At 39.6% G+C, this 27,031-nt stretch overlaps 1 protein-coding gene across 3 annotated transcripts in view; it reads right to left on the bottom strand.

Moving 5' to 3' along the window:
- The window catches only part of SLAIN1 (SLAIN motif family member 1), a 60,005-nt gene that overhangs the window by 18,879 nt on the left and 14,095 nt on the right, over positions 1 to 27,031 (bottom strand). Inside the window, exons 2-4 of one of the 3 annotated variants that reach the window (XM_065896132.1) lie at positions 26,329 to 26,468; positions 2,963 to 3,112; positions 1,581 to 1,730 (exon numbers count right to left, since the gene is read on the bottom strand). In XM_065896132.1, coding sequence (XP_065752204.1) covers positions 1,581 to 1,730; positions 2,963 to 3,112; positions 26,329 to 26,468 — 440 coding nt within the window. Of the gene's footprint in view, positions 1 to 1,580; positions 1,731 to 2,962; positions 3,113 to 26,328; positions 26,469 to 27,031 lie in introns of those variants that run through there. The other 2 variants (XM_065896133.1, XM_065896134.1) reach the window with 2 other exon arrangements.

Raw genomic sequence — 27,031 nt, 5'->3', positions numbered from 1 at the left:
ATCTCTCCTTCAATAACTATGTATCTTGAGAAGTACAATTTTTATGGAAGTATAGTTGACTTACAATGTTTTGTTAATTTCTGCTGTACAGCAGTTATTCAGTTATACATATATATATATACACATAATTTTTTAGATTCTTTTCCATTATGGTTTGTCTCAGGATACTAAATACAGTTCCCTGTGCTATACAGTAGGACCTTGCTGTTTAACCCTTCTATATGTAATAATTTGCATCTGAGAATGCATTAATGCATGTTTAATTGAATTTTTATTAAGGTAACTACACACTCACATGCAGTTCTGGGAATAATAGAGATCTTCTGTGTACTCTGTCCGGTTTCCCTTGATGGTATCATTTTGCAAAATCATAGAATAATAGGACAACTATGATATCGGCACTTATATAAACCCATCTGATTTAGATTCTCCAGTATTACTTTTATATGTGTACGTGTTAGTATTAAATTCTATACAATTTTATCACCTGTAGGATCACATACCTACCACCACAGTCAAAAACAGGGCAGCTCCCTAAATCCCTCGTGTTGCGCTTTTATAACCACATCTACCTCCCTCCTGAGAGCCCAGGCCCTATCCCTAAGCCCCGGCAACCACTAATCTGTCATCCATTTCTAAAATGTTGTCATTCCAAAATGTTATATAAATGGAATTATACAGTATGAAATCTCCTGAGATCATCTTTTTCACTCAGCATAATTCCCTGGAGATTCATCCAAGATGGTAATGTCTATCAAAATTTACTCTTTTTTCTTGCTGAGTAGTACTCCACAGTATGGAGGTACCCCCAGCTTGATCAACCACTCACCTACTGAAGGACATCTGAGCTCATTCTGGTTTTTGGCTATTATCATAAATAAAGGTGCTATGAACATTCATATACAGGTTTCTGTGTTTCTGAACACAAGTTTCCATTGCCCTGGGATAAATGCCCAAGAATACAATGTGCTGGGCCTTATGGAAACCTCATGTTTAGTTCTCTAAGAAACTGGCAAACTGTTTCCACAGTGGCTACACTGGTGATGTTTTACATCAATGTATTTTGCCCAGAGTATGTCCTAATATTTTACAATGGTCATGAGACTGTGAGAAGCATTTAATTGCGCCACCTACAAAGCAGGATGGGATGAGAGAAAGAATAGAATTGTTTGCCCATTACCTGGGGAGAAATGCCTGAAACCTCCCCACCCCCTTAGATTTCAAGTAGAATCCTCTCGTTTAAAACGTTTTCTAGTTTAAAAAGAGGAACCGGGGCTTCCCTGGTGGCGCCGTGGTTAAGAATCTGCCTGCCAATGCAGGGGACACGGGTTCGAGCCCTGGTCTGGAAAGATCCCACATGCCGCGGAGCAACTGGGCCCGTGAGCCACAACTACTGAGCCTGCGCGTCTGGAGCCTGTGCTCCGCAACAAGAGAGGCTGCGACAGTGAGTGGCCCGCGCACCGCAATGAAGAGGGGCCCCCGCTCACCGCAACTAGAGGAAGCCCTCGCACAGAAACGAAGACCCAACACAGCCAAAAATAAATTAATTTTTTTTTTTTTTTTTAAAAAGAGGAACCTACTTTCTTCTTGCAGACGAGCCATGATCTGAACATCAGTGAGGTCCTGTAACTTATATCCCATGGAGATAGAATCATCCTCCAGCTCTGAAGTACTCAGCTCACTGTCTATGGATGACTGGGGACTGAGAGGGGAGCCCCTGGATGTGTAACCTAAAAACAAGGGAAACGTGTTGGTTACTTAGTCTAAAGAACTGCTATCTGCATGTGCTTTACAGTTCACATATCAACAGTCAGCACTTCAAGGCATTCTCCAATCAAAAGGCACAGAGTGGCTGAATGGATTAAAATAAAAAACAAGACCCATCTATATTTTTCCTGTTTTCATTAAGTCACCAAAAAACAACCAACACACCACTATGACAGGAGAATGGCAAGACAGTATGCACCTCTTCACGTGTTCATAATTCATACATACAAAAGCACTTGTTTTGTTTTCTCAAATTCAGTTTTCATAATTCAAAAATCCACTCTGTGCTGTACACTAAAAAAATTGTTGAAAAGGTAGATTTCATGTTATATGTTTTTTTTTTTTTTTACCACCGTAAGACAAGAAAAATCAATAATGCTAAATCTGCATCCCATTAGCTTAAGTATATATCTAAAGGCATGGTATAAGAATACATATCTTGTACATTTTCAATGAATAATCAGACATGCTTGTCTCTGGTAGTAATGGATTATATATTTTAAACTAAATTTTAATCTGGTCCATTTTTTAAACAGGTACAAACAGCAGTGCTATAAATGGATAAGAATATCACACATAAAAGGCACACATCCATACAGGGAAGCACATACAAAACCTTCATAATCTAGAATCGTCACGGGAGACTTGTAGTCACTCACGAAAGTGAGAAAGTAATGGCTTGAGATAGGAGAACCGAGGAAGAAAGGGCTGAAGGGAGAAAATTATAGGGATGGAATCACCAATGCTGAGACAACTATGAGACCGTCATCTCATAAAAAGCTACTATGACTATTCTTTCTACACAGCCCTGACTTAATAAAAAGCACCAACAATTTTTTAAACAGCAAGATATAAAAGTCTGATAATCTTCAATCATAATGAAAATCATAAAGACCTTTATTTTGTTCAACATTTAATTTTAAAAGCACATTATGCATTTGGAAACACATAATTATATATATATGCATTTGATAAAGAGTGAAGGCTGCCTACTGTACACAATTGAGAGCAGATTAATGACGTTAAAGTACAAATTAACCCTAGCCTTCGTCATTACCCAAAGTGAGTGTGCAGCAGGCTCCCCATTGTGATAAGTAAGATTACCCTCAAGCTTTTCAGTGAAAGGTGGATATTTAAGCTGTGTTTAGTGACTGATTTACAAAGCAAGCCGCTAGACGAGAAGTTGAAATATTACCTGTTCTTTCAGGTGTTAGTATTGCTTTATTTGAGGTTTTAGAGAAGCTGGGAGTATTAATGCCATTGCTATAAGGGCTGAGTCTTGCCACAGGGCTATAAGGAAAAGCCAGTGAGACATTTGAAGGGAAGAGACTCCGCCATCGGCTAGCTGTCACAGAAGCAGAAAATAAACAGCAGCGGTTAGCTATACAGAAGCAGACGTTGACTTGTCAGAGGGAGAAAGGGAAGAGGTTAACAAAATGAAGAGACAAAGCAACTTTTCATTCTTAACTGGCTCTCACTTATCTAAGGGAAAACATATGTAAAAGTGGGCTATTTGTGAAGCAGGGCCCTATTTCTACCTTCATTAAGAACCATTCAATCAGTGCCACCTTGATTACAGTCAGTATATCTATATAACAGTGAAAAGTTGTTTTTAATTTCCTCATTACGAATGTTTTCTATTTCTGCACAAAAATTTAACTGTTTTAATAATATAAAATGTTAATGTCAAAAGAAAAACTCAAGGAAACTTATCTTTAGAATTATGGGAAACAGTTCTTAATATTAACTGTTCATAGTCCTATTTTTTTCCCTAAGTTTTATTTTCAACCCATTTAATATTAATAAATGTTGACCAAAGAATTACTATGGAAACTTGTTCTGGGATTATGGAAGAAACTTAAAATGACTACTGTATCTTACTGCATCTCTGCTTGAGTCCAAAACAAGCTTTATGGAAAAAATGATCTACAAAAATCACAGAAGGGTATATATACACCAAAACTTAGTGATAGTTATTTCAGGTGGCAGGCATAGAGGTAACTGATAATCTGCTGGATTTTTTTCTTTATAAAAAATGTTTTCCAAATTTTCTGCATTGAACATGTGTTATTTAGGTAACTTTTAATGGTAGGATTATACCTATTATTAATTTAATACTATAAAATAAGGAATTTTACCTGCATTGGCAGATGATCTAATTGCACATTATCTCTCCTGTCCTAATTAACATATTTCCCTCCTCCAAAACTACCAGCCCCTTGGATCTTGGGATCATAAAAAGACCCTAAATTGTAAAAAAAAAAAAAAAAAAAAAAAAAAAACTTCAAGTCACACCTAAAATCACTTCCTCTCTCTTCATGACATAAATTACTGTGCTAGTCAAAATCCACTTTTCTAAAAAGCAATGTGCTAAAGCAGGACAGGAAGGAATAGATGAAAAGTATAAATTAGGTTAAGTTTCACTTTGAGCAATAACTTCGTTACATTTGCTGGAAATTCGACAAAACTTGAAGAAATAAGTATAAAAAGAACTGCTTTGAAATGCACTCCCAGGACACTTTTAATGAGAGATGGTAATGAGCAAATAGCTAAAAAGTGTTCAAAGATGGGCAGTGGGGTTGGAGAGGAAGAAACTGTGGGCTGTGGGCAGGCAAAAAAGTAACAAGCTCCAATCCTGAGACTGGTAAGGTCCTTGCATATTAGCACCACGGTTATTTATAAGAGCAAATGCTTCCTGTTACTTCAGCAAGAATTCTTGAGAAACAGCACCATCCCATTCAAACTACTGAAGAAATAACCTTTTCCTTACGCAGATGGAAGAACTAGTTGAGAAAACTACATTCACAGTGATTCTGCTTTCAGAATCCACAAGTTTCACGAAGGGGTCACTGCCAGGAAGCCTCATTCCTAGTTGACACCAGTCACGTCACTGATCCAACATGCAATTCCCAATCTGTGCCAGAGCAGAGACGTGCAGAGCTGGCACGCCCTTCCCTAAACCACCAGATATGTAAACCTGATCCCAAAACACACTGAGAAGTAGGGGTTAATATGCAACACACACCAGGTAGCTCTTCTCACATCTTCAATCTCTGTAACTCAAAGTTTCTCATTAAAAATTCTATATTAAAAAAAACCCCAATAGTTCTTTGTGACAGCTGACTTGCTTAACAGTTGATGTTATGTTACACCAATATGATCACTCGCCAGGCAAATTACAGTGACTGCGTGTTCTCACCCACAGATGCAGGCGACAACGCATCACCACTAACCAGCATTCATTACTCTGCACAATAACTACTGTGACCCGGGCTCCCGACACGATGGCACAGCGACTGTGGCTATGACAGCAAGATTCCAGCGAAGAACACAAGTAGCATCTATTGCAAGAAAGAATGCTCTGCATTGTCCTTTGGCATGGAGGCTTTTAAGAAGAGGGAGGAGAATTATTGCAGAGGCAAGCTAACGAAATAACGATGTTATATTAGTGCCCGAGGTTGTGGTGGAGAAGGAGAGTGGAGGGGAGCGGAAGCCACCGCATCCTAGTTATTCTTCAGTGTGTAGCTAAAGAATTGTAAGAACTGCAACAGGAAGCATTTCTGTAGAGGATAAAAACAAACATAAAGAACTTTCCATAGGGCAATTTTGTTTTTTCCATTTAATTAATTTAATGGATTTTCTGTATACACGAGGATGTCAAATTTTTTGAGAGGCTTGATGATGATCAAAATGACCCTAAGAAAGGAGCAAGACAACTTCTGATAAAGGAGAAAATGGGTGATGAACTTCTGAACAGCTAAGTTTTCCTATCCTCCTACTCTAAAGTTCTATCGGTAAGTACAGGGCTTCTCCAACTTGGATCAAACGTATCATACTTGGCAAGGCTTTCATTCCCAAATACCTAAGTTAAACTCTCTCCCAGAACACTTCTGTCTGCACACTCTCTGTGGTCCTACTGCCACTTCCTTCATCAAGACCTCGCCATCTCTCACTAGATTATCGCAATCTATTCCTCAGCCAAGTTCCGGCCACCAACACTGCCCTCAGAAAGCTTGCTCTGAGCATCACTACCAAGCTTGTGCTGGTCATTGATTATTTTAACTGTGTTGCTCTCTTCCTTTCTAAAGTAGCACAGTGGCTTTTCATCCAATACTAGATCTCAGGTACTCCAGATCACCTCACTAGGACCCTTATCCAATGCCCTATACCTCACTTCCCACATCTAGAGTGTTTCTAAAGCTTCCTTGTTAAGAATACAATTGGTATTGGTTAAACTTTCGACTTTGCCACCTTCTGTCTAATAAGCATTTTCTATTGAAATAAATGTGACAAAGTACTAAGTTGTGGACAGATACCTCATCTTTCGGCAAGAAACTAGTTTGAGTGTCCAATGGTCTACTAGGTTATTTTTTTTGTACACCTTCAAAGTTGTCTAACTTAAAAAAATTACACTATATCTGTGAAGCTATTTTTGTACATTAGGCAAAGTATAACCCCCCTGCAAAAATCAATTTGATAAATGCTCCAGTGATGATAATATCAAGAAAAATCATAAAGGATAGGTAATGGGATAGGTTTAAGAAAGAATCTAAATCTTTTAAATTTTCCACACTAAAAATTACTCCTAACAAAAAAGCTCCCAGAAACATGACCCTCCTACAATGCCTTGATCATCTTTGCCTACACTCATAGTATATACAGTAAATATTCAAATTTTTGTTGAATATATATATCCATGCATATAATCAAAATATAATTTAAGAATGCAGTATGGCTTAATTCACATAAAATGAAAAAGAGTAACTGATCTAATATGTAAATCTTAGTGATAATCCTCAAAAGGACAGTACTGCATCTACCTAAAAGAGTTCAAAATAAAGCAACACTCTATTCTGGAAATAATCATTTTCACACTTTCCCCTTGTTATAGACAGAGCCAGTTGAGTACCCAATACAATGTCTGGCACATAGTATATAATCGATAAATGTTGAATGTGGTCAAAATCTTGGCAGATTCACTAATACTCCCCTATTTCAAACCATTCTACCATTCCCACCTTGACATCTAAATGATTTTGCCAAATTTCTTAAACTTAATATAACTATAATTTAGTATATCTTTGAAGACAAAGGTAAGTCTAGACATTTCAGCCTAGCTTGAGGCCCAGTGAAGAAATATACCTGTAGCAGCACTTCGTTAATACTTCCCAGTAACCGCTAAATTGTTGAATTTTATGTGTGTGAATCTTCTGGTTTCGAGCTAAATGATTTTATATCACTAACGGCCAGGTCCTGTGCGGAGTAACTGACGCATCTGGAGTAAACAGGCTTCAGCCTAGATGAGCTAATTCCTACAATGCACAGTTAAAGTGAAGGATTGTGCCAGGAACACTAGTTGGCAGTAAACCATGCAAGAAGCCTACAAAGCTTCCTCAAATTCTTGAGATGCCAACGTTTCTTAAAATCAAAGAAACCATATACAAAACAGCTGAAAGTGTGTTCAGTGGAATTTCTGTACACCCAACTATCAGTGTAGCATCTGAGTTGGTTTGAGTTGGGTGAGTCCTGGAGGGCTGGACTCTTACTCTGCCTAGTGGCTTCTAACAGTACAGACACACTTCTAACCAGGTGCTGTGGTCTGATTTTTTGTGTCCCCCTAACATTCATACGTTGAAATGCTAAACCCCAAAGATGACGGTATCAGTAGGTGCGGCCTTTGGGAGGTGCTTAAGTCCTGAGGGTGGAGCCCTGAATGGGAGTAGTGCCTTATAAAGAGGCTCCAGAGAGATCTGCCACGTGAAGATACAGGGAGAAATCTGCAACCTGGAGAAGGCCTTCACCAGACCATGCTGGCACCTGATCTCGGACTTCCGGCCACCAGAGCTGTGAGCAATGAAGTTCTGCCATGTATAAGCCCCCCAGTCTGTAGTGTTCTGTTATATAGCAGCCTGAACAGACTAAGGCATGGGAAGTTATCCTAAAAACTGGACCTACTCTACTTCTCCCATCTTATTTTTTTTTTCTTTCTCATCCAAGAATAAGACTCTAAAAGTCAAAACTGCAGTTTGCAGAGACCATGGCTCACTAATTTCCCACATCCTGTCACTTGTCTCTCTCACAAAGCAGGTGATCTGGAGCATCACTCCAGAAGGTTGGAATGATCCCAGCAGTGTGAGGAAATCAGTCTAAAGCAGCCCTAGAAATGTTTTCTTTCTGCAGTTTTTAATAAGCCTGATGAAAACTCATTAACAGCAAATCTGAGTTCTGTTTTACTAAAATTCACAGAACTGCCTTCTACATTAAGTCATATTTTTGTATCTCCTTGCTCGTGGCTCTTCTCAGCTACCCAAATTTATATTCTCCATCATTCCCTAAACCAGGAGCTGCTTTGAGGCCAACTATCTGTGTACTCCTGAGCCAAAAAAAAAAAAGAGTCTAGTGCTCCAGAATAATTCAGACACCCAACATTTACAGACCACACCCAGAGTCCTTCCTTTATTCAACATTTACCAACAGATACCAAAAAAATAAAGGTCAGTCTCCTGGAGCGATCTCTTCCATAGGTACACACAGCACAGAGTTCTTTTCCTGCTCAATTCCCACAGTCATTCTGGGAAATCTGCCTGGCCCCTATGCTCCCACCTGCTTTCCTAAAATTCATTTTTCTATTCATTTGAGTAGGCACCCACCATGGTGGCTCTCCAGTGCCAGATGCTACAGATACTGAGCTGTGTAAAATATGGTTACTGTTCTCCCGTCCTTCCCACTTCAATTTCTAAAGACCAGTAGTGCAAAAGACAGGCAAGTAACAAGAGTCCAAGCGCCATGACAGCACCATGAAGTGCACGCAAAGTGAGGAAAATGGTCACCTTTGAGGGAATCCAAAGACTTCACCAGAAGACATGATGTTTAACATGGCCCTTGAAGGTTGAGGAGCTTATCTCCCAGGGTACAATGCCATTCTACATATTCATTCTGGATAACACATGTGAAGTCACGGAGGCACGAACAAGCAGTGCATATTCAGGGAATGGCCGACGTTAGGACGGAAGCATAGGGTATATGTGGAGAAGAGTTAGGGCTGGAGAGCTTGGGAGGATCCGTTTCTGCACTGTCATGTATAGTAGAGGCTTTAATATTCAAGTACTGTCTTGACTTTGAGAAGGAGAAAGTCATGATCAGATATGTATTTTCTGACGACATATAGAATGATGGACTAATTGGGTAGAGATTGATGATTGGGGGACCAGTTAGGAGGCTTCACAGTGCAGCTGGTGAGACACCACAAGGTACCAAACTAAAGTACTGGCAGAACATTTGGTGAGAACATGTTAAGCCACATCTGAGCTGAAGTGGAAGTATCTGGTGAGCCAATGAACACAGGGAGTGGAGAAAAGGAGTAAGGCAAAGCTAACACCATGGATTCTAAAACACAGATGCCATCCGCTAAGACGGGAAACATGAGATCAGCATGCTTAAGAAGAAAATGAATTAAATTCGAGATACTTGTAGGACATGCCTATGTGCTCGTGTCCAGTAAGGAGTCAGAATTCAGGAAAGAGGGCAAGAGACAAAGAGATCAGGGTACATCAACAAGTAAGTGTTAGATGAAACCGCAGGCATGAGTGAAATCACCCAAGCAGAACATAAAGAAGGAAAAGAGAAGAGGCCTAAGGAAGGAACGTTTAAGAGTGGGTACGGGGAGGATCAGTGGAGGTGGCGGGAGATGAAGGTGGGTTTTGTGGCCTCTTACCTGTAGATCAGAAGGCAATAAACATGCTGAGAAGGCAGAGGCTGGAATAGAGAACCTGGCAAGTATTAACAGTAATGACCAGCCCACCACTGAGACAAGCACAGATTATTACCTAGGTGAGTCTGGAGAGCATATCTCCGTGATGATACTAATCTCAACAGGCAAGCCTAAACAAAACACTTGAAGATGTTAGCAAGTGTCCTTTTTATGATTCTCTAAAGGGCATTTATGTCCTACTGGTTTAGGTTTAGATAGCTGAAGTGTGGTGGCCATATTACTCATGGAAATGTCAAAGTGACACCACCTGTGTCATAAATAAGGGAAAAAAGCCCTAGTGACTAAAGGTTATTTGCCACTGGGGAATTTTAGAGATCTAGGGTAAGATCTTGGTAAGAAGAGTCAGATGTGGGTCTGGAAGGGCTAGGTGGCTGTATTCAATGCCTATGAAAGTCAGAGATGAAAGTCACAGCAACAGGCCAACACAAGAGCTGGCAAACATTTTCTGTAAAGGGCCAGGCAGTAAACATTTTAGGCTTTGCTGTCATACGGTCCCTGATGCCACCACTCAACTCCGCCAACTCTGCCATCACAGCATTAAAGCAACCACAGACAATACATGCATGAACGAATATGGCTATGCCCCAACAGAACTTTATTTATATATATACCAAGAGCTGACTATGATAGAAATTATGGGTCATGAAATATTACTGTTCTTTTAAATTTTTTCAACCGTTAAAAAATGTGAAAGAGGCCATATAAGATCAGGCAGAAGGCCAGGTATGGCCATAACTTGCCAACCCTTGGACTATTATACATACAGGTTTTGTAATATTCCCTCTGATAAACGCACAGGATTAGAATTCTATTGCAAGGGTATGTCAAGGGTTAAGACATAACAACGATAGCCAATAGCATTCTTCTCTACTGTCACTTTTCATAACATACTGTAATAAAGACCAACAAAAGACTAAAAAGACACTGGACACCAGAGTTCCAGGCTCCATCCTGCCACATGCTAGTTCTCAGATCTGGAGCAGATCAATGTAACATCCTTGTGTTGCAGCGTTCTCATCGGAAGAGAAGGTATGTTTGTCAGAGGGTAATAAGCAGGGCTGTGGCGAGTATAAGACAAACGTTTACACCATGTATTCACAAACTACAAAGCATTTTTTAAGGAAAACTACTGAAAAGTTACAGCAAGTTGGGGCAAAAACGTCTTCTAAATTCTGAGGGAAAATGTTCTGGAAGCTAGGTGGGAGAAAGGAGAGTGCAGAAATGATCCGCTCTTCCACTCTTCCTAATACTCAGGCCGTTTAACCTGCCTTCTCAAAATGATGGGCATGCTTTTTACGTTCTAGCTCATCTAGACAATTTCACAGGCTTAATCTTTCCTCAGCTGTTAGCAACTCAGAAGCAAAGTACTGAACCTTGAACTTTCAACAGTTTGACCAGGATGGGTCAACAGTTCTCACTTATTTACCCAAAGGCTATCTCAGAGGAAACAAATGTCCCAAATGACACATTTTTAAGAAATATGGTTTCTTCAAAACCACAAGCTTCTAAGTCATATCTCTGAGTCTTAAACAATGATGTTCTTTACCACAGAGTCCTGGCAAGTAAAAGAAAAGGAAGCAAGGAGAGATTAACAATCATTCAATCCTTCCGCTTTTATTCTTTCTTTTATACAACAGGTAGGCAGGCCTCAGTTCCAAGCCAAACAATTAGAGGAATTCAACTACATGGCTCTTTACTAACACCAGGTACAGAGTGGTTTAGGATCAGCAAAGGACAGACGACATCAGCTCTTTTAATACTTTCTGTTCTCCTTATATTGGCAGGAAGCTGTATCCAGACCACAGCATTTTGCTCTAAGCCCACAAACCACCGGGGCAGGAAGATCTCCATTTTCACAAACCATCCTCTCCAGAATAAACTTCCTAGGTGATTATATTACAGCTTTACATACCTACAGCCTACAGAAGTGCTTGGACTAAGCTTAAACAAGGGAATTAAGAACCCTAGGAAAGACAGTATTTTATTGGTTCACTCTTACAAACTCTGACTGCACAGACTGAGGGAAAGGTTTTCTGGAGTAAGTTCACAGGAAGTAATAAGCACTGCTGACTCGGCTCCAACCCGCGCCAGCCCCCTGAAGTAGTAACATATGGTTTGCAGCTTATCTGATCCACTATTTTTACTGGGTGAACCTGAGCAGCATTAATTTCTCCACAGCTCTCCCCAGCCTGATAAATAAGCATATGGGATCTAGGAGGTCCTTCTACTGCTCTGAAACAGGTGGTCATACTGCTCTTTCCAGACATACAAAAAGTAAAGAGGATTCAACTATTATGCACATGCCAGTGGACTGATATAAGGAGAAAGGCTAAAGAACTAGCAGATGAGGGCCTTAATTGGTGTAACTGGTATTCTTAGGGGCTTTTTTTTTTTTTGGCGGTACGCGGGCCTCTCACTGCTGCAGCCTCTCCCGTCACGGAGCACAGGCTCCGGACGCGCAGGCTCAGCGGCCATGGCTCACGGGCCCAGCCGCTCCGCGGCATGGGGGATCCTCCCGGACCGGGGCACGAACCCGCGTCCCCTGCATCGGCAGGCGGACTCTCTACCACTGCGCCAGCAGGGAAGCCCTCTTAGGAGCTATTTAATCAGAGTAAGTTAGTCATCACCCCCAAGTCTCTCAATCTTCAAATTACAGCTAGAAAAACCTACTAAGTTAATTTGAATCTTTTCCCACAGGTTCAGTCCATTCAACCTACAATGACAAATGTAACGATTTAAAATTATATGTTTTATATATATATGATACATCACACCTATGATCCCGGAACATTGTAGATACTCAGTATTTAAACTTCCAGTTATATGCAAAATGTAATAATTTATAAAAACATGACTTACATACCACCTTCAAAAAACATCTAATAAAACAGTTCATTTACGCATTTAAATAATACCTAGAGCTAATCAAGAAAGTCACTTTCAACATTAGGATTAAGTTTAATATATTAGGTTTGAAAGTAACTAAAAGATGGTGTATACCCTCAATGATTGGCATATAAATGTTTAAGATTTGTTGAATGAGAGTTACAAAATTTCACCACGAAGGAGTGTTACTTGATAACATTTACTCCATAGGGATCAGAGTTTTATAATTATTCTTGATCTGAATTTCATCGTTAAAGTAATCTAGCTGGTTAAAGTATCTCATCATCATGAGTAAGGCACTAGACCTTTTCTACTTCTCAGACCCTAACCAGTCCCGAGGCCACACGCCGAATGCTCCTCTCTCCCAGCTACTACTGGATCCTTCTCAGGTCTTCTCTAACCAGGACAACGGTCTAAAAGTAAAGCTGGAAAATGAGACTTGGGAAGGGAAATTCTGTGGACTGTCCACTTGTTTCCACTTCATCACTGGTCAAAACTGAAGATAAGCTGTCAGCTTTAGGCACACATGGACCAAATCCAGTGTTATCCGGGACTGGAGTGACCTCTATGACTTCACAAGTCACCATCGTCATCAGACTTCCCATCTGCAATTAACAGGGGAGGTTAAAAATAAATCTAACTTCAGTAGTAATTAGACTTCAAAGGCATGTTTAAAAATTCCCTTGTACAGAAGTCATTTCTCCCTTGGGCCTGACTGCTATGGCTTACATCAAATTTAAGGACAGTGAAAATGGCCACAGAATGTGAGAAGAGGGCCCATGTGAAAGTAATAATGTAACCTGCAAAGAACAAGGGAAAAGAGTGACCTAAGGATCTGTCAACCATGCGATGTTGTCATGCGGATTGCAGACGGCTGCTCTCAAGTTAGACTACAGCCACAACGCAAGCCGTGACAGCCGGCTGGAACAACTTCCACGTTCTACACGGCAATTATGAGATAAGGAAGATGCTACAGAATCTAATTCCATGAAGAAATAGGCTAGATGATCTTAACGTTTGAATATAGGGGGTTCCCCCCAGCGAACACTAAGGATAGACTAGATCACCAATAAGAGTCTCCCTGCCCTTGAACATGTACAGTGTGGTAAGAATCCAAGCCCAGTAGGCTAACAGAAAGCACTAGAAGCTCCTGAATAGAAGAGTGATGGAAATGGAATTTGAACCATCCTTCCTATTTAGCATCTCCTGGGCTAGGGTACTCTTCCGCCAGTAAGGGGCACAATGTGTGTGGCCTACATTCCAGTGGCAGAAAAGGCCTCTGACCTACTAGTCTTGAGTGGTAGTAGAAAGTAAACATATCAATATAAAGAACGGAGCTTTGACAAAGCAAAAACTTTTTTTGGCCCTAAAACTAACCACTTCCATGATTTTATTAAAATACCTGCACGTAGAAGAACATTCAAATATACATAAAGGTTATAACAACCAGATCCATTTGGCAGGAGTTTTGCTTTGGAATTTGGGGACAATTATATAATTCGTATAAAAGCGCAACTTTAAGTAGACAAACCAGCACCAGCTTGTTGGTACCTGACTCCCCGTGGTGAAAAGGTTGGACATTTCGTGCATGCGCACCCTCTCTTACCTTCCACCTCGGTTTGACGGTTCTATCTGGACACTGTCAACGTTTATTGTATTTTCGTTCTGTGCAATAGCTGTGCTTCGGACAAGGTTTAAGGTGATCACTGGATGTCAAGCCACATAAACATGGCATTTCAGTGTTTTGGTGTCGTAAGTACAATTAACTGGAGAACTGAGCATTGTGAAAGGACGGCAGCAAAGAAAAGTAACTGGCACTAGACCCCAACAACTAGGGGAAGGACATCGTAAGCCCTCAGAGTCAAATCACTTTCTTATTTTATCTTTCTTGGTTTCTCCTAGGTCATCTTGGTGACCTAGGGTTTATAGATCTCATGGATCTCTCTCCTGGTACTTTTCCCGCCATTAAAATAGGGTGCATAAAGTAAAATTTTCTATATCTTTGCAGATCCAAAACCCTCTCCCACTTGTCTCCACAATTTACTATTTGCCTGGGTACAAAATCACAGTTTGAAAATAACTTCCCCTCAAAACTTTAAAGACAATATTGCCCATCCAATATTACTTATGAAATATCTGAGGTCTGTTACTGTTGTAGATAACCTATTTCTTCCTTTGAACATTTTTAGGAATATTATCCTAAGCCCTGGAAAATCTGAATTAAACCAGGATGTCTAGGTGTAGGTCTCTTTTCATCTATCCCAGTTCATGCTGAGGGCGTGTCTTTTTTCAGCTCAAAGAGATCTTCTTCCGTAATTAACTGATTCTTTCTTCCTCTAAACTATCTGTTCTAGCTTCTAAAACTTAAAGATTAGAGGTTGCAGACCTGTCCTTCAAGTGCCCTAACTTCTCTCAATTTTCCCTCTTTTGGGGCAATTCCTTTGTCTAATTCAGATAAGCAGCTTGGTTCTTAGCCCTGTCCGTTTTTATTTCAGTACTTCCAAGAAATTAAAAATGACTAAAAGTAGTAATAATTTGACTACTGCTCTTCCTAGCAATCTGTTCTTGTTTTAAAATTGTATTACTACTCTCTTGAATCTCAGCACACTGAGCTCTCTATTCCCCTAGTTACTTCTTTCCTACAAAGTCAGCTGGCCTTTTTATTTTGTTCATGCTATTAGTTTTCTCAAAAAGCAAGTGAGACTTGGTTGCTGGTTCGTATTTATGAATAAAGGCTAAGTTCATCTGAATACAGGTAACTGGCGTGAGTTTCTTTTGCACCAGTATAGGTATTACCCCAACAGGCCTCTAAGGAAACTAACAACAGACAGTATGTAAACAGGTGGATTATTTCATAAGCAAGTTCTCCATACGTGCCTGGACATGCAGCAGTAGAGCAGCTGAGATCCCAACAGCACAAAGGAAGGAGGTCTCTATCCTAGGGGTGGAAGGTAGCAGGCTTCCGAAGTTCATCTAATACTCCTCCCACCCTCTGCTCAGTCTACTATGGACACCTGAAGTCACCTCGAGCTCTGCTTCTCAATCAGATCTCTCTGCCTTCTTTAAAAATAGTTATCTGGGGGCTGTGGCGCAGTGGTTGAGAGTCCGCCTGCCGATGCAGGGGACACGAGTTCGTGCCCTGGTCCGGGAAGATCCCATATGCCGCGGAGCGGCTGGGCCAGTGAGCCATGGCCGTTGAGCCTGCGCGACCAGAGCCTGTGCTCTGTGCAATGGGAGAGGCCACAACAGTGAGAGGCCCGCGTACCACAAAAAAATAAAAAAAATAAAAAATAAAATAAAAAGAAATAAAAATAGGTATCTGGTTTGACCCTGAAGATTAGACATCCCCACCACTTGCAGTCATCATCTTTAGCACATGCCAGCGACTCCTACTGCTAGAGTATCCTTTTCCTGATCCCACTTTCCTTATTTAAAAATGCTATGAAAATGGAAAATCACACACGATTACATTGCATGTGCATATATACACACGTATATGAATACACAGGCACACACACTAAAACCTGAATTTCAAAAATTGATACTTTTACACACACACACCCCATCCACTGAAATATATCTTACAAGTGGAAAAATATTAAACTCACAGGTACACAATGACAAGAGCTCCAAAATTCAAACACATGAAACTTGTCATTATATAAAAGTATAAAGCTCCATGTATTATAAATAAATGAGACTATCAAAGCCTTATATTTTCAAAGTAAATTAAGCACCATGAAGTTTGGCCACATTTTAAACTACTGCTTCCCATAGGAGGTCACGCAAGAAATTCAGGATATTAATGAGAGAAGCAGGAGAAAACATTTCCAAGTCTAACTAAGTTAAAGAATCATCCTAAAAAATGCTAAAGCCCAACTGCAACATCCCAAAGAATTTCTAAAATCACTATTTCAACTCTCCAAATTTTGCCAGATTTCAAAAAAGGGTCAGTCTTGTAAGACAATTCAGATAATACCCTGAATTGTAGCTTTCCTGTCCAAAGTCATGTCACTCCTTTGCTTAAAACTATTCAAAGGTTTCCCAACCATCTCAATAGAAAGTCCAGAGTCCTTAACTCTAGTTTCCTTTAGAATCACTCAGCTCAGGTTTTCTCCCTGCCAGTGGTCTGCCAGTTCCTCTCACTTCACGAGTCTCCTCCCATCTTAGGGCCTTTCCACATGCTGCTCCTATGGTCTGAGCTGCTCCCCTGCCCTCCTCTGCCACAGAGTTACCTGCTGAACTTTTGCTGACTCTTCAATATGTCACATCCTCAGGAAAGCATTTCCTGGCCATACCCCTCAGACTCAGGTCCATAAACATCATCATGCTTGTTTTAAGGGAAAGGAAGAAAAAAGAACAAGAGCTGCCATCTGTGTCATCTGTTCCCTGTACTAGACTGCTTGCTCCAAAGGCCAGATGCTGAGTTCATCTTGCCACTGTACCCTTAGTCCTTAGCACTGAGCGCTAGCAAGTGCTCAATACACATTTACTTCATGGTTTAGCATCTGAATCATCTCTCTGGTCAAGGCCCAGCGTCTCAGGAAAGGTTGTCTACAGATTCTTGCAGAAATTGTTTGGTAGAGGTCCCAAGAAACAGGTATGAGCACCTACCAAAATAAAATTTTACTGCCATAAAGGCAAGTGTAATCAATCATCAGAGTAGTGTGAAAGCAGGAGACAACTGCTTTGGGAGAATCTCTATCATTTCTTCCCATTGGGGTGGGTAACAAAATAGCACGTCAATTATGTGTTCATTATAACAAACATTATGCACTGTCATAAGTTATTGCTTATTTTGATAAACACCTTTCTAATCATGGTGGAAATGCAAAAGAAAAAAACAAATAGAAACACATGCATAATTGGCAAAAGAAAGGAAAGGACAATTGTTTAGGAATATCTGGCAAATACATATCTATGTTTGTTGGCTATAATGGTATAGAAACTGTGAATTTCATGGGAACACAATCCCTAATTATTTGTTACTTTACTGTACTCAACATCATTCCTAATAATGAAGCAAATACAATGATGCTATTCGGAGCCTAAGAGCAAAGCAAGGATGTGATGGAAGCACACAGACGTAATGCATCTTCAACTTCCAGCACACAGAGATAATAGCAAATGTCAAGAAACCCTGTTTCTGCACAAAAATTTCAGTGTGATTCCAGATTACTTTTCCAATGAGAAAGGGAATCCTTTACAGAGCTTACCTAAAATGAACCGCACAGACTAAGTTTTAATTTTGTGTTCCAAATGTGACAGAGCACCTCAAGACTGGAAACACGAGCTGGCGGAGATAGCATCTTGGGCCCCGCAAGGAGAGACTGGGCAGGCTCCAGGAGACAAGACACTCGATAAGTTTCTTAATGTCTCAGTTCAATCTGTGTGGCTTTTGCAAATGAAAAAGGCCACCTTCAGAGCCCTGGGTTAGTCGACAACTTTCTTCTTCATTGGCTAAATTTAGAGAGAAACACTCCATCATAACAACTGAGACAAGAATGGGAACTGGTGTCATATGAAGATAAGAGAAAAACTCAGCTAAGAGGTAATAGCTATTCACATTTGCTTAGTATATAATCCCAGAGGAAATGAGAGATGGTCCCAGGGAAACATGACCCAAGATAGCTAAGTGTGCAGAGCTACACTATTGGTGCAAACTATACCCACACTCCTCAAATGTGACCTGTCCTGATTCAATAGTTATGGACATTCAAGAATCTTAAGGCAAGATAAGCTTTTATTAACTGGCCCCAAATTAACTGAGCCACATATTGGGTGTTTCAAATTACTTAGATAAGCTTTTGGATCATTATTTGGTTATCTAACATCCCAGCCTCATGACATGGACTTAACAAAAGAGTCTAGATTAGCCTTATTCCAATTTAGAATATCATGTGAGTTAATGCTACCCATGAAAGTTCTATGGGTATTTGTTATTTACATTCTAAAGGGGTGGAGGAAGTGGGGAAGAAGAAAGAAAAGCATGTCAGAAATGAAATATTAATACATATAGATCCGAGAAGCAGGAGAAAAAGAATAGACCACAGAGGTCCTCTTGAATTTTCTACTATTCCTGAATAAACTACACTCATAAAACTTCAATTTGAGATCCCTAACTCTACCAAGTATCTTTATTTATAGGGAGAGAAAACAGACCCACTCCCCCAAAGAAAAAAATACTCTTCGCTTTCTATAAATAGCCAAACTAAGAGGATTCCCTGTATTTTTCTGGGTTCAGTCTCTGAATAAAGAACTGCATATTAGGAATGTGTCCATATATTTACATGGTACTTCACATTTTTCAAACTAATTTCTCATTCAACATTTCCTGAAATCTTTGTAACAGCCCTGTGAAATCTGTTAAACGTCCCCACTTATAAGCAAGACATTGGAAACAAGTGATGTGCTCTTAACCACAGAGTCAAGTAGGGCTGAGGCACTAGATCTAACTACTAGATCAAAAACCCTTCCCCCATGGGGCTTCCCTGGTGGCGCAGTGGTTGAGAATCTGCCTGCCAATGCAGGGGACACGGGTTCGAGCCCTGGTCTGGGAAGATCCCACATGCCGCGGAGCAACTGGGCCCGTGAGCCACAACTACTGAGCCTGCGCGTCTGGAGCCTGTGCTCCGCAACAAGAGAGGCCGCGACAGTGAGAGGCCCGCGCACCGCGGTGAAGAGTGGCCCCCGCTTGCCACAACTAGAGAAAGCCCTCGCACAGAAACGAAGACCCAACACAGCCAAAAAGAATAAGTTAATTAATTAACTAAAAAAAAAACCCTTCCCCCAAATTCATTCATTCAACTATCAGCATTTAACGCCTACCAGGTGACATTCCAGGCACTGGGAGGGTGACAGCAGGGAACGAAACAGACTCAAATCTCTACCCTCAGAGCTAACACTGTAATGAATATGACTACATAATTATTTTGTGTGTGGCTTTGGCTAACCGGATGCCATTTACAACACCAAATGTTCAATTAGTTTCTTTGCTCTAAGGAATTTAAATGTACTCAAATTAATACATCACAGAAACCAACCATTCAGAGCTTAAAACATGTTTGAAAACTTAGTAAGCACTGGTAATTCAAAAGGAAACTGAGGTACAGGTCCCCCTAGCCTCAGATGCTTAATCTATGTGAAAAAAAAAGGGATACACATGTTAAAAATTCAATTAAAAGACGTTCACAAAACAGGGTGCTTCCAAATGGAACATAACAAACATTGTTAGGAGCATTTTCAAAAAGGAAAAACCAACCAAGAAAAAGAGGAAATATTAGTTTAGGCTTTCTTAATTTTATACGAATAGATTGTAGATTTAGAAGTACTGAAAGATTTAACTTTCAGCAATTAGTTATTTTACTTCTAACATTACTTTCTGTACATTATCCAAAAAAGTCATTTATGTTATTCCAATATATTAGGAAAGAGACTGAATATTTAAGCCTTTATTATGTCTCCTTCACAAACATCTTTATTTAACCCCTTATAGCAACTCTATAAAATAAATGTAAATGTAGAAGAGGCTGAGAAAGCTTAAGTAACTTGCCTTGCTGACTACTTGATACATAAGACTTTACAAATTATACAATTTGAATAGTAAGACCAGTTTGGAAAAGGGAAAAATAAGTTTCAGGAGCCACAATAAAGTTGCAATTAATTTAATTAATATTCAGTTAAAATATTAGTTAATATTTTAATTAAAGTCAATTTATATTCCCTATGAGAATTTAAGAGTATTGGATACATATTGATCATCTGTAATATATATATCCTACACCAAAAACAATTATCCTATTGTATTTTGAGTGCACTTAACCAATTAGCAAAATTATAGCTGTGACAACAAAGGTTTTCTTTTAGCAATATCTTACAGGTGCTCACTCCCTATAAAATTAAATCACATAAAACGTTTCTTTTCCATCATTTTCTTCAGAAAAACAAACCTTCTTCAAAGGGCAGGATTTTAATAAGCCTGTTCTCACAACCTCAAGGCAAGACTTGAACACCTCCCATATATTCTCCCAAAATTTACCAAGTTTTGTAATCTAGAACCAGGGTCACACAGTTGTCAGATATGAATGAAGGTTATTAGAGGACCCTCCCAAATCGAGAAGGTAGGCAACAAGAAGAGAGTTAGGCCCTTCAAGAAGTTATAATCCAAACGAGCTCGTTAGCAACTACACAATTAGAGACAATTCTAAGAGAGATGCTACTCCGTGTACCTGCAGAAACAGAGGTTGACAAACCCTTACTCAGATGTGCTCGGGGATGTGTGGACCTTAAGCAGAGAAGACAGCTAATTTGCAACTGAGAAAATAGCACAGGCTAAGTTCCTAGGGTACAAGAGGGAATGAGAAAGAAGAGATGTAAGACCAAGGGACCCAAGGGGACATAAGGTCCACCCCCTAGATAGACTCTGGCTCCTCATAACTATGCCCCTCTTCACATGTTCTCAGGGAATTCATCTTTAATTGTTAAGCAATTTTCTTCCCCAAAACATCAGGGTCAGGAAATAAAAACCAAATATCTAAAATACTTGTTCTCTAATAAGCAGCATCTTATCTGAAGTTGCAGGCTAACGTTAAAGAACATTTACCTATCCCTTGGTAAAAGAGAGAGAGAGAGAGAGAGAGAGAGAGAAAGAGACAGAGAGGATAACTTTACCTTTCTTCAAAGCTCATCTAACTGCTCCTTTTCATGGCAGTGGATGGTCTAACTGAACAGTTCTGGGGTGGGGGAATGGCTGGGAGAAGCATGTACAACCACTAATCATTTTGCAACAAAATGCAGTAAGGTAAGTAAAAACCAATTATTTTAAAGTAAACATGCTTGTGAATGGAAAAGCAATGCTGCAAGTTGATACTTCAGGTGACGCCAGTCTTTCTTCTGAAAGAAAGAGATGGCTGGTAAGGAAAGTGGTGCAAAGAATTCACCCCATCTTGAAATATTCAAAAGCAAAACTGAAATTATAACAGTAGTAATTGTGACATTGGGTTCATAAAGAATTAAACAAAAATTCATTTATTTTAGCAACAGTGTCTAATACATGTCAGGTTCCCTTCTGTAGCTGGTGTGATCAACAAAAAAAGTCCCTGTCCTTGGGCAATTTATACTCAAATGAAGATACAACCCTGGTCTCAAAGAAAATGCTCAGTGATGTCTGTTACTTGAAGATGATGATTGTTCCAGAGAAATGAAGTCTAAACAAAAAGAAAATGCTTTATTAGGGAGTTACTTGAAACTTCTAAAATACGTGACACACATTATTCCAATTAAACATTTATGCTATATAATGAATAAAGTTTAAGTTAAAACTGTAATTAGGGGCTTCCCTGGTGGCGCAGTGGTTGGGGGTCCGCCTGCCGATGCAGGGGGCACGGGTTCATGCCCCGGTCCGGGGGGATTCTGCGTGCCGCGGGGCGGCTGGGCCCGTGGGCCGTGGCCACTGGGCCTGCGCATCCGGAGCCTGTGCTCCGCGGCGGGAGAGGCCGCGGCAGTGAGAGGCCCGCGTACCGCAAAAAAAAAAAAAAAAAAAAAAAAAAAAAAAAAAAAACTGTAATTAACTGATACCAGTTAATTAGCTGTCACTGACAAAGAATCCCTTAACTGGAATCCAGTAAGAATTCTTTGCTATGGAGGACTAACTACGATTTCTTCTCTCATTTCTACAAAACCACACTAGAATGACAGCTAACTCAGGTCTTCTAAACCTACATGGAATATCAAATAGGAGAGGAGATACTATCAGACTAAGAAGAGTCATTTTATTTAGAAATGAAAAATCAGATAAACATTAGGTGATGGACCCAGTTGGGTTTTGATATTCTCTGCTCTGAGGGTCCACAGTGGGAATAGGTGAACAAAGACCTGAAAAAGCTCTGAAACTGATGGTACAGGTACCACAGAGGGTAGGGAGTTCTATGGTGAAATGAACACAAGATGACTGCTGCAAAGTCTATGGGAAGAGTACCAAAACCCTTGGGCTCCCTCCCCAGCCCAAGCAGCTGCTCCTCTCCTGCTTTATCAAAGACAGATTTCATCACTTAAACTGAAGCAGAAAGCTGCTAGATTTAAGATATCTCACACATACAAGGGTATCTTACAAAAAACACAAGAATTAAGTGAAAGTTTGCAAACTACACGGTAAACTCAATGAGGGCAGGGACTTAACATCTGTTTTGGTTACTGCTGGATCCCCGTTACCTACCATGGTTCCTGACACATAGCAGGTACCTAATAAATATGCAGCAAAAGAGTTTAGCAGACGAGTTTTTTAATCTCCAAGAAAGCAGAATGTTCAAAAAAAATCAAGAATAAACAAAAGAAGAGAAAAATATAAAATGTGAACATCAATCCAGGAAATTCAGCATCTGACTAAAAGGAGTACCTAGAAAGAAAGAATAGAGAGAACTGGAGGGGAGGGGTGATTACAAAGAAATAATGCATGAAATTTTGCAGAGTTAAAGTTTCCAGGCTGGAAGTGCCCACTGTCTAACACACACACACACACACACACACACACAAATGCAATTTCAAAATACAGGAAGAAAAGATTCTAAAATATCCAGTGTATTTTACGCAGAAAGATCAAAAATGAGAACGGTACAGGATTTCAACAGCAATCCTCAAGCTAAAATACAATGCAACACTGCCTTCTAAACTCTGCTGGAAATGGTTTCTAAACTAGAATTCTACATGTAGCCCGAAGAACAATCAAGTGTAAGAGCAAAGGTACGATAAAGACATTTTCAGACATATGACGTTCTCACCACTGACCTCCCACGTATCCTCTTTCCACTTCTACTCCCCACAAAAAGCAACAGGAGAATGTATTCTGCTAAACTAGGGAATAAGGAAAAGGAAGTCTCTGCATTTAGGACACAAGCGTTACAATGCAGAAGACAGGATGCGGAATTCCTAGGATGAGAGCAAAAAGGAAGTCCCACCACGACAGCTGTGCACAGGCCTACAGAGAACAAGGTAAGACTGCAGTAAGAATAGAAGGCACTACCAGGAGGAATGGTTAAACTAAATGAATAAAAACCCTTGGTGGGTGTCTATGTCTAACCATACTGAGGATGTTTCATTTGGAGAGTCTAACGGTAAATTAATGTAAAGGATCAAGAAAAATGTCTTTTTACAATTAACTCAAGGAAAAGCAGAGTTAAATGAAAAAAGAAACATAATGATAAAATATTGCATGGCTTCGATGTGAGTCTTGCTATCATAATCCATACTGATGTATCCTAAAATTGGTAAAAAGCTACATGACGGAATATGCGGAGAAAAAGTATAGTGGGGGGGGGGGAGTTAAAAATGAAACCTTCACCACCCGAAGGAGAAAGTCAACCGGTAATGATTAAAATTGATAACTCAGGCAATAGCCATACAAGCCTGGAATTTAAAAAGGGAGGGTAAACAAAACCAGAACAAATAGTTTTTGTTAAGTAATTGCATCTGAGTAATAAAATGGGCATGGAGAATGGGGTAGGAATTTGCCCTTTTCCTTATAATGTCTGTAAGACTAATGCTTGCTAAACTATAGATGTACTGCTTTATAAAACATGTTAAGTTTCAAAAAAATTTTTTTCACCCACTGAACAACCTATTCTAAGCCATTACTTCTTATCTCATAATGGGATTATGGATTATGGATCTTTGGAACAAAAGCATTTAGTCTCACAGCAAAAGAGGATTTAGATTTATATACAAATTTAGTAAAAGACTAATTTTGAATTTGAAAAGCTAGCTCTCTGCTCAAACTCTTTTATATTAAATTTAAATAAATTACACTATGAATAAAACTGCAATTCATGTCCTCACGACCTCACAATTTTGCTTTAGCCCCTTGCCAATGAAAGGAAAATTAGGCACTTAGTCTAGAATCTCAAAAGCAACCACCAACTATGATTATTTTTAAATTACATTATGTTACATTGCGTTAAATTAACATAGCCTCTCCTCTATTTTTTAAACCAACCTTGTATGTAGATCTAGACCTTGTGTGCAAATGAACTATAAAGCAGGGGTCAGCAAACCTATGACCTGAGTGGCCCAAATCCAACCTGCCCCTGTTTTTATAATACCCACCAACTATGAATATTTTAACCATTTTCAAAAAAAGGTAAAAACCAAAATTAAAAATAGGAATATATTTCTTGACACATAAAAAAAAAAGTCACATGAAATTCAAATCTCTGTCCACAGATAAAGATTTACTGGAACACGGCCTTGTTCATTAATGTTTGCATCTATGGCTGCTTTCTAGTGATGGCAGAGACTGGATGGCCCACAAAGCCTAAAATATTTACTATCTGATCCCTTTCATATTGTTGACCCTTGAACTAAAGGATTCTAATTCTTAATTTCATTTGAATTTTATTTTTATTTCAAATGAAATTGAGCAAAATTCATATATAAAAATATACATACAAAAAGTCCTTGAATCAGAGGTATTTGAATAAGGAACCTTAGGGATGGCCTACACAACCTTTGAAAGAGAAAATAATGGTCTGCTTAGGGCCACTCAGAGTCTTGGCTCTGAGATGGCTGTCCTCTTAGACGTGCATCTGTCACCAAAGTTTTAACCCTAGTATGCCTCTGTTCCTACTCCACTCTTCAACTTTCTATTACTACATCACTTATTTCATTTTAGTTAAAATGCTAATAAAACATGCTAATTTTTAGTTTGGCCTTCCCCACATATTTAAAACAGATTTCTGTTCATATTTACTGTTGACTGTGCCAATAAAGCAGGATGGAATACTGGTTAAGGACAGTCTCTGGTGTCAGGGAGACCCAGGCCCTGGCTCTGCTCCCAAGGACCACTCTGCCCTCATAATCCTCTCAACTTCTCTAAACTTCACTTTTCTCACCTCTAAAAGTGAGTGTAGTACCTACCTCAGATGAGCAGTTAGAACACAATGAAAAATGTCAAGAGCTTAATGTTCTGACTGTCAGAATTAAGAGCTCGAGAAATGGTACCTATTATACTTTGTCTTATCATGTCCAAGTATTTGATAAGCATTCATTATCCTTGAAGAGTTTCATAGGCAGTGTTCTCAAACCTCAGTGTGCATAAGAACCACACTGGTGACCTTGCCAATGCAGATTCCCTTAGCCCTACTCTCAGCTACCCTGATTCTTTAATCTGGAGGGTTAAGGTTAACCCTTAACCCCATTTTCGAGCTCAAGTGTGATTTGGATGCGAGTGATCCATGGAGAAAAGTGTACCTAGATAATGAAACAGATACCAAGAGGTTAAGAGACAAGCAAAAGCCTAAATAATTACAGCCTTAAGTACTAGTCTACTTTATCAGAGTAGCAAGGAGCTGAGTACTACTCATTCCTTTTGCTTTTTTTTCCCTTGCTACAACTATCCTAATTATTTTTTTTTTTTACTTAAACTTATGTTGGGCTCCATAATTAAACGTTACATACAATATGAAGATTATCTCCTAGTTTGTAAAGGTTAGGACTTTCAGTTATACATCCAAATAAACATTTAGGGAAGGCAAAAGGTCAGTGCCCAGGTCCCAGTGGAATCCCAGTTTACTATCTTGGAATTCAGCGACACAACCTTGTAACAATTCCCAAAGAATGTAAGACTGGCCCATTTTATGTACTGGTACATTCATAAACAGAAAGAAAAAAAATAGAAAAATAATATGTATTCCTACAACACTAAAAGAAGCTGAAAATCTGGCTAAAAACAAGCACAAAACTAAATATATTCTATACCGAGAAACCCTGATGTGTAAACATATGAAGTGAATCACATGCAACAGCCGCACCTTAGGGTAAAGTTTTTCAATTAAGTGTCTATTCCAAAACCAGCAACAAAACAGAGTGGACAGTGGCAGGAGTTTGAGGATGCAGGTGTACGGGTTCGCGGTTACCTTGCTCCAGTCTAAAGCACAGGGAACGCCTCGCTGCTTCCATCTCCGGAGTCGGATTATCTAGGACATGTCTACACCACTGCAAAGGGCTCAGGGATTTCTCTGATGACGGGAATGTCTTTGAAGAGCCAACGTATAACCTTAAAAAAAGAAATCTACATTATAGGGATTATATAGCTTCACAGAGATTACCTCTCTTGTACTTGAGAAAACAACATGTATTTAACAGTTTCTATCAAAACAGAACTCACATTTGATTACTTCAAACACCAAAATCATTTTTAACAGATAAATACCCCTGGTAGAATATGACACATTCTGTAGCTTGGTGGCAAGGAGGACTTCAAAAAACTATGGAACAATGTCTCAGAGAGTCGGAGATCTGGGGCTTTGGCTACTGAACTGACCTGGGGCACTGTGATGATCTGATCAGCTCACTTATATTTCTAGAAGTGAACATTTTCATCTCTCTGACAACAGAATCTCATGTGAACTTGGGCTAATATACATAAACATGATGTGGCAAACAAGGCAAGTCTTATTTGCATTTAACAAAAGTAAGTCTAAAAACAAAAGTCAGCTGTTTGACTCTCTCAACCCTTAAATAATCAGATATTTCCCCTGTCTTAAATCTATACTAAATTTGATATGTGCTTCTTTCTCATTAAAGCCAAACAGCTTTCAAAGATATGTTTTAGGAAGA

This window comes from Phocoena phocoena, chromosome 18 (genome assembly GCF_963924675.1).
Source record: "Phocoena phocoena chromosome 18, mPhoPho1.1, whole genome shotgun sequence".
Taxonomy (NCBI): domain Eukaryota; kingdom Metazoa; phylum Chordata; class Mammalia; order Artiodactyla; family Phocoenidae; genus Phocoena; species Phocoena phocoena.
The sequence above is the reverse complement of the archived record's forward strand: the minus strand, read 5'-3'. Positions and strand labels throughout refer to the sequence as shown.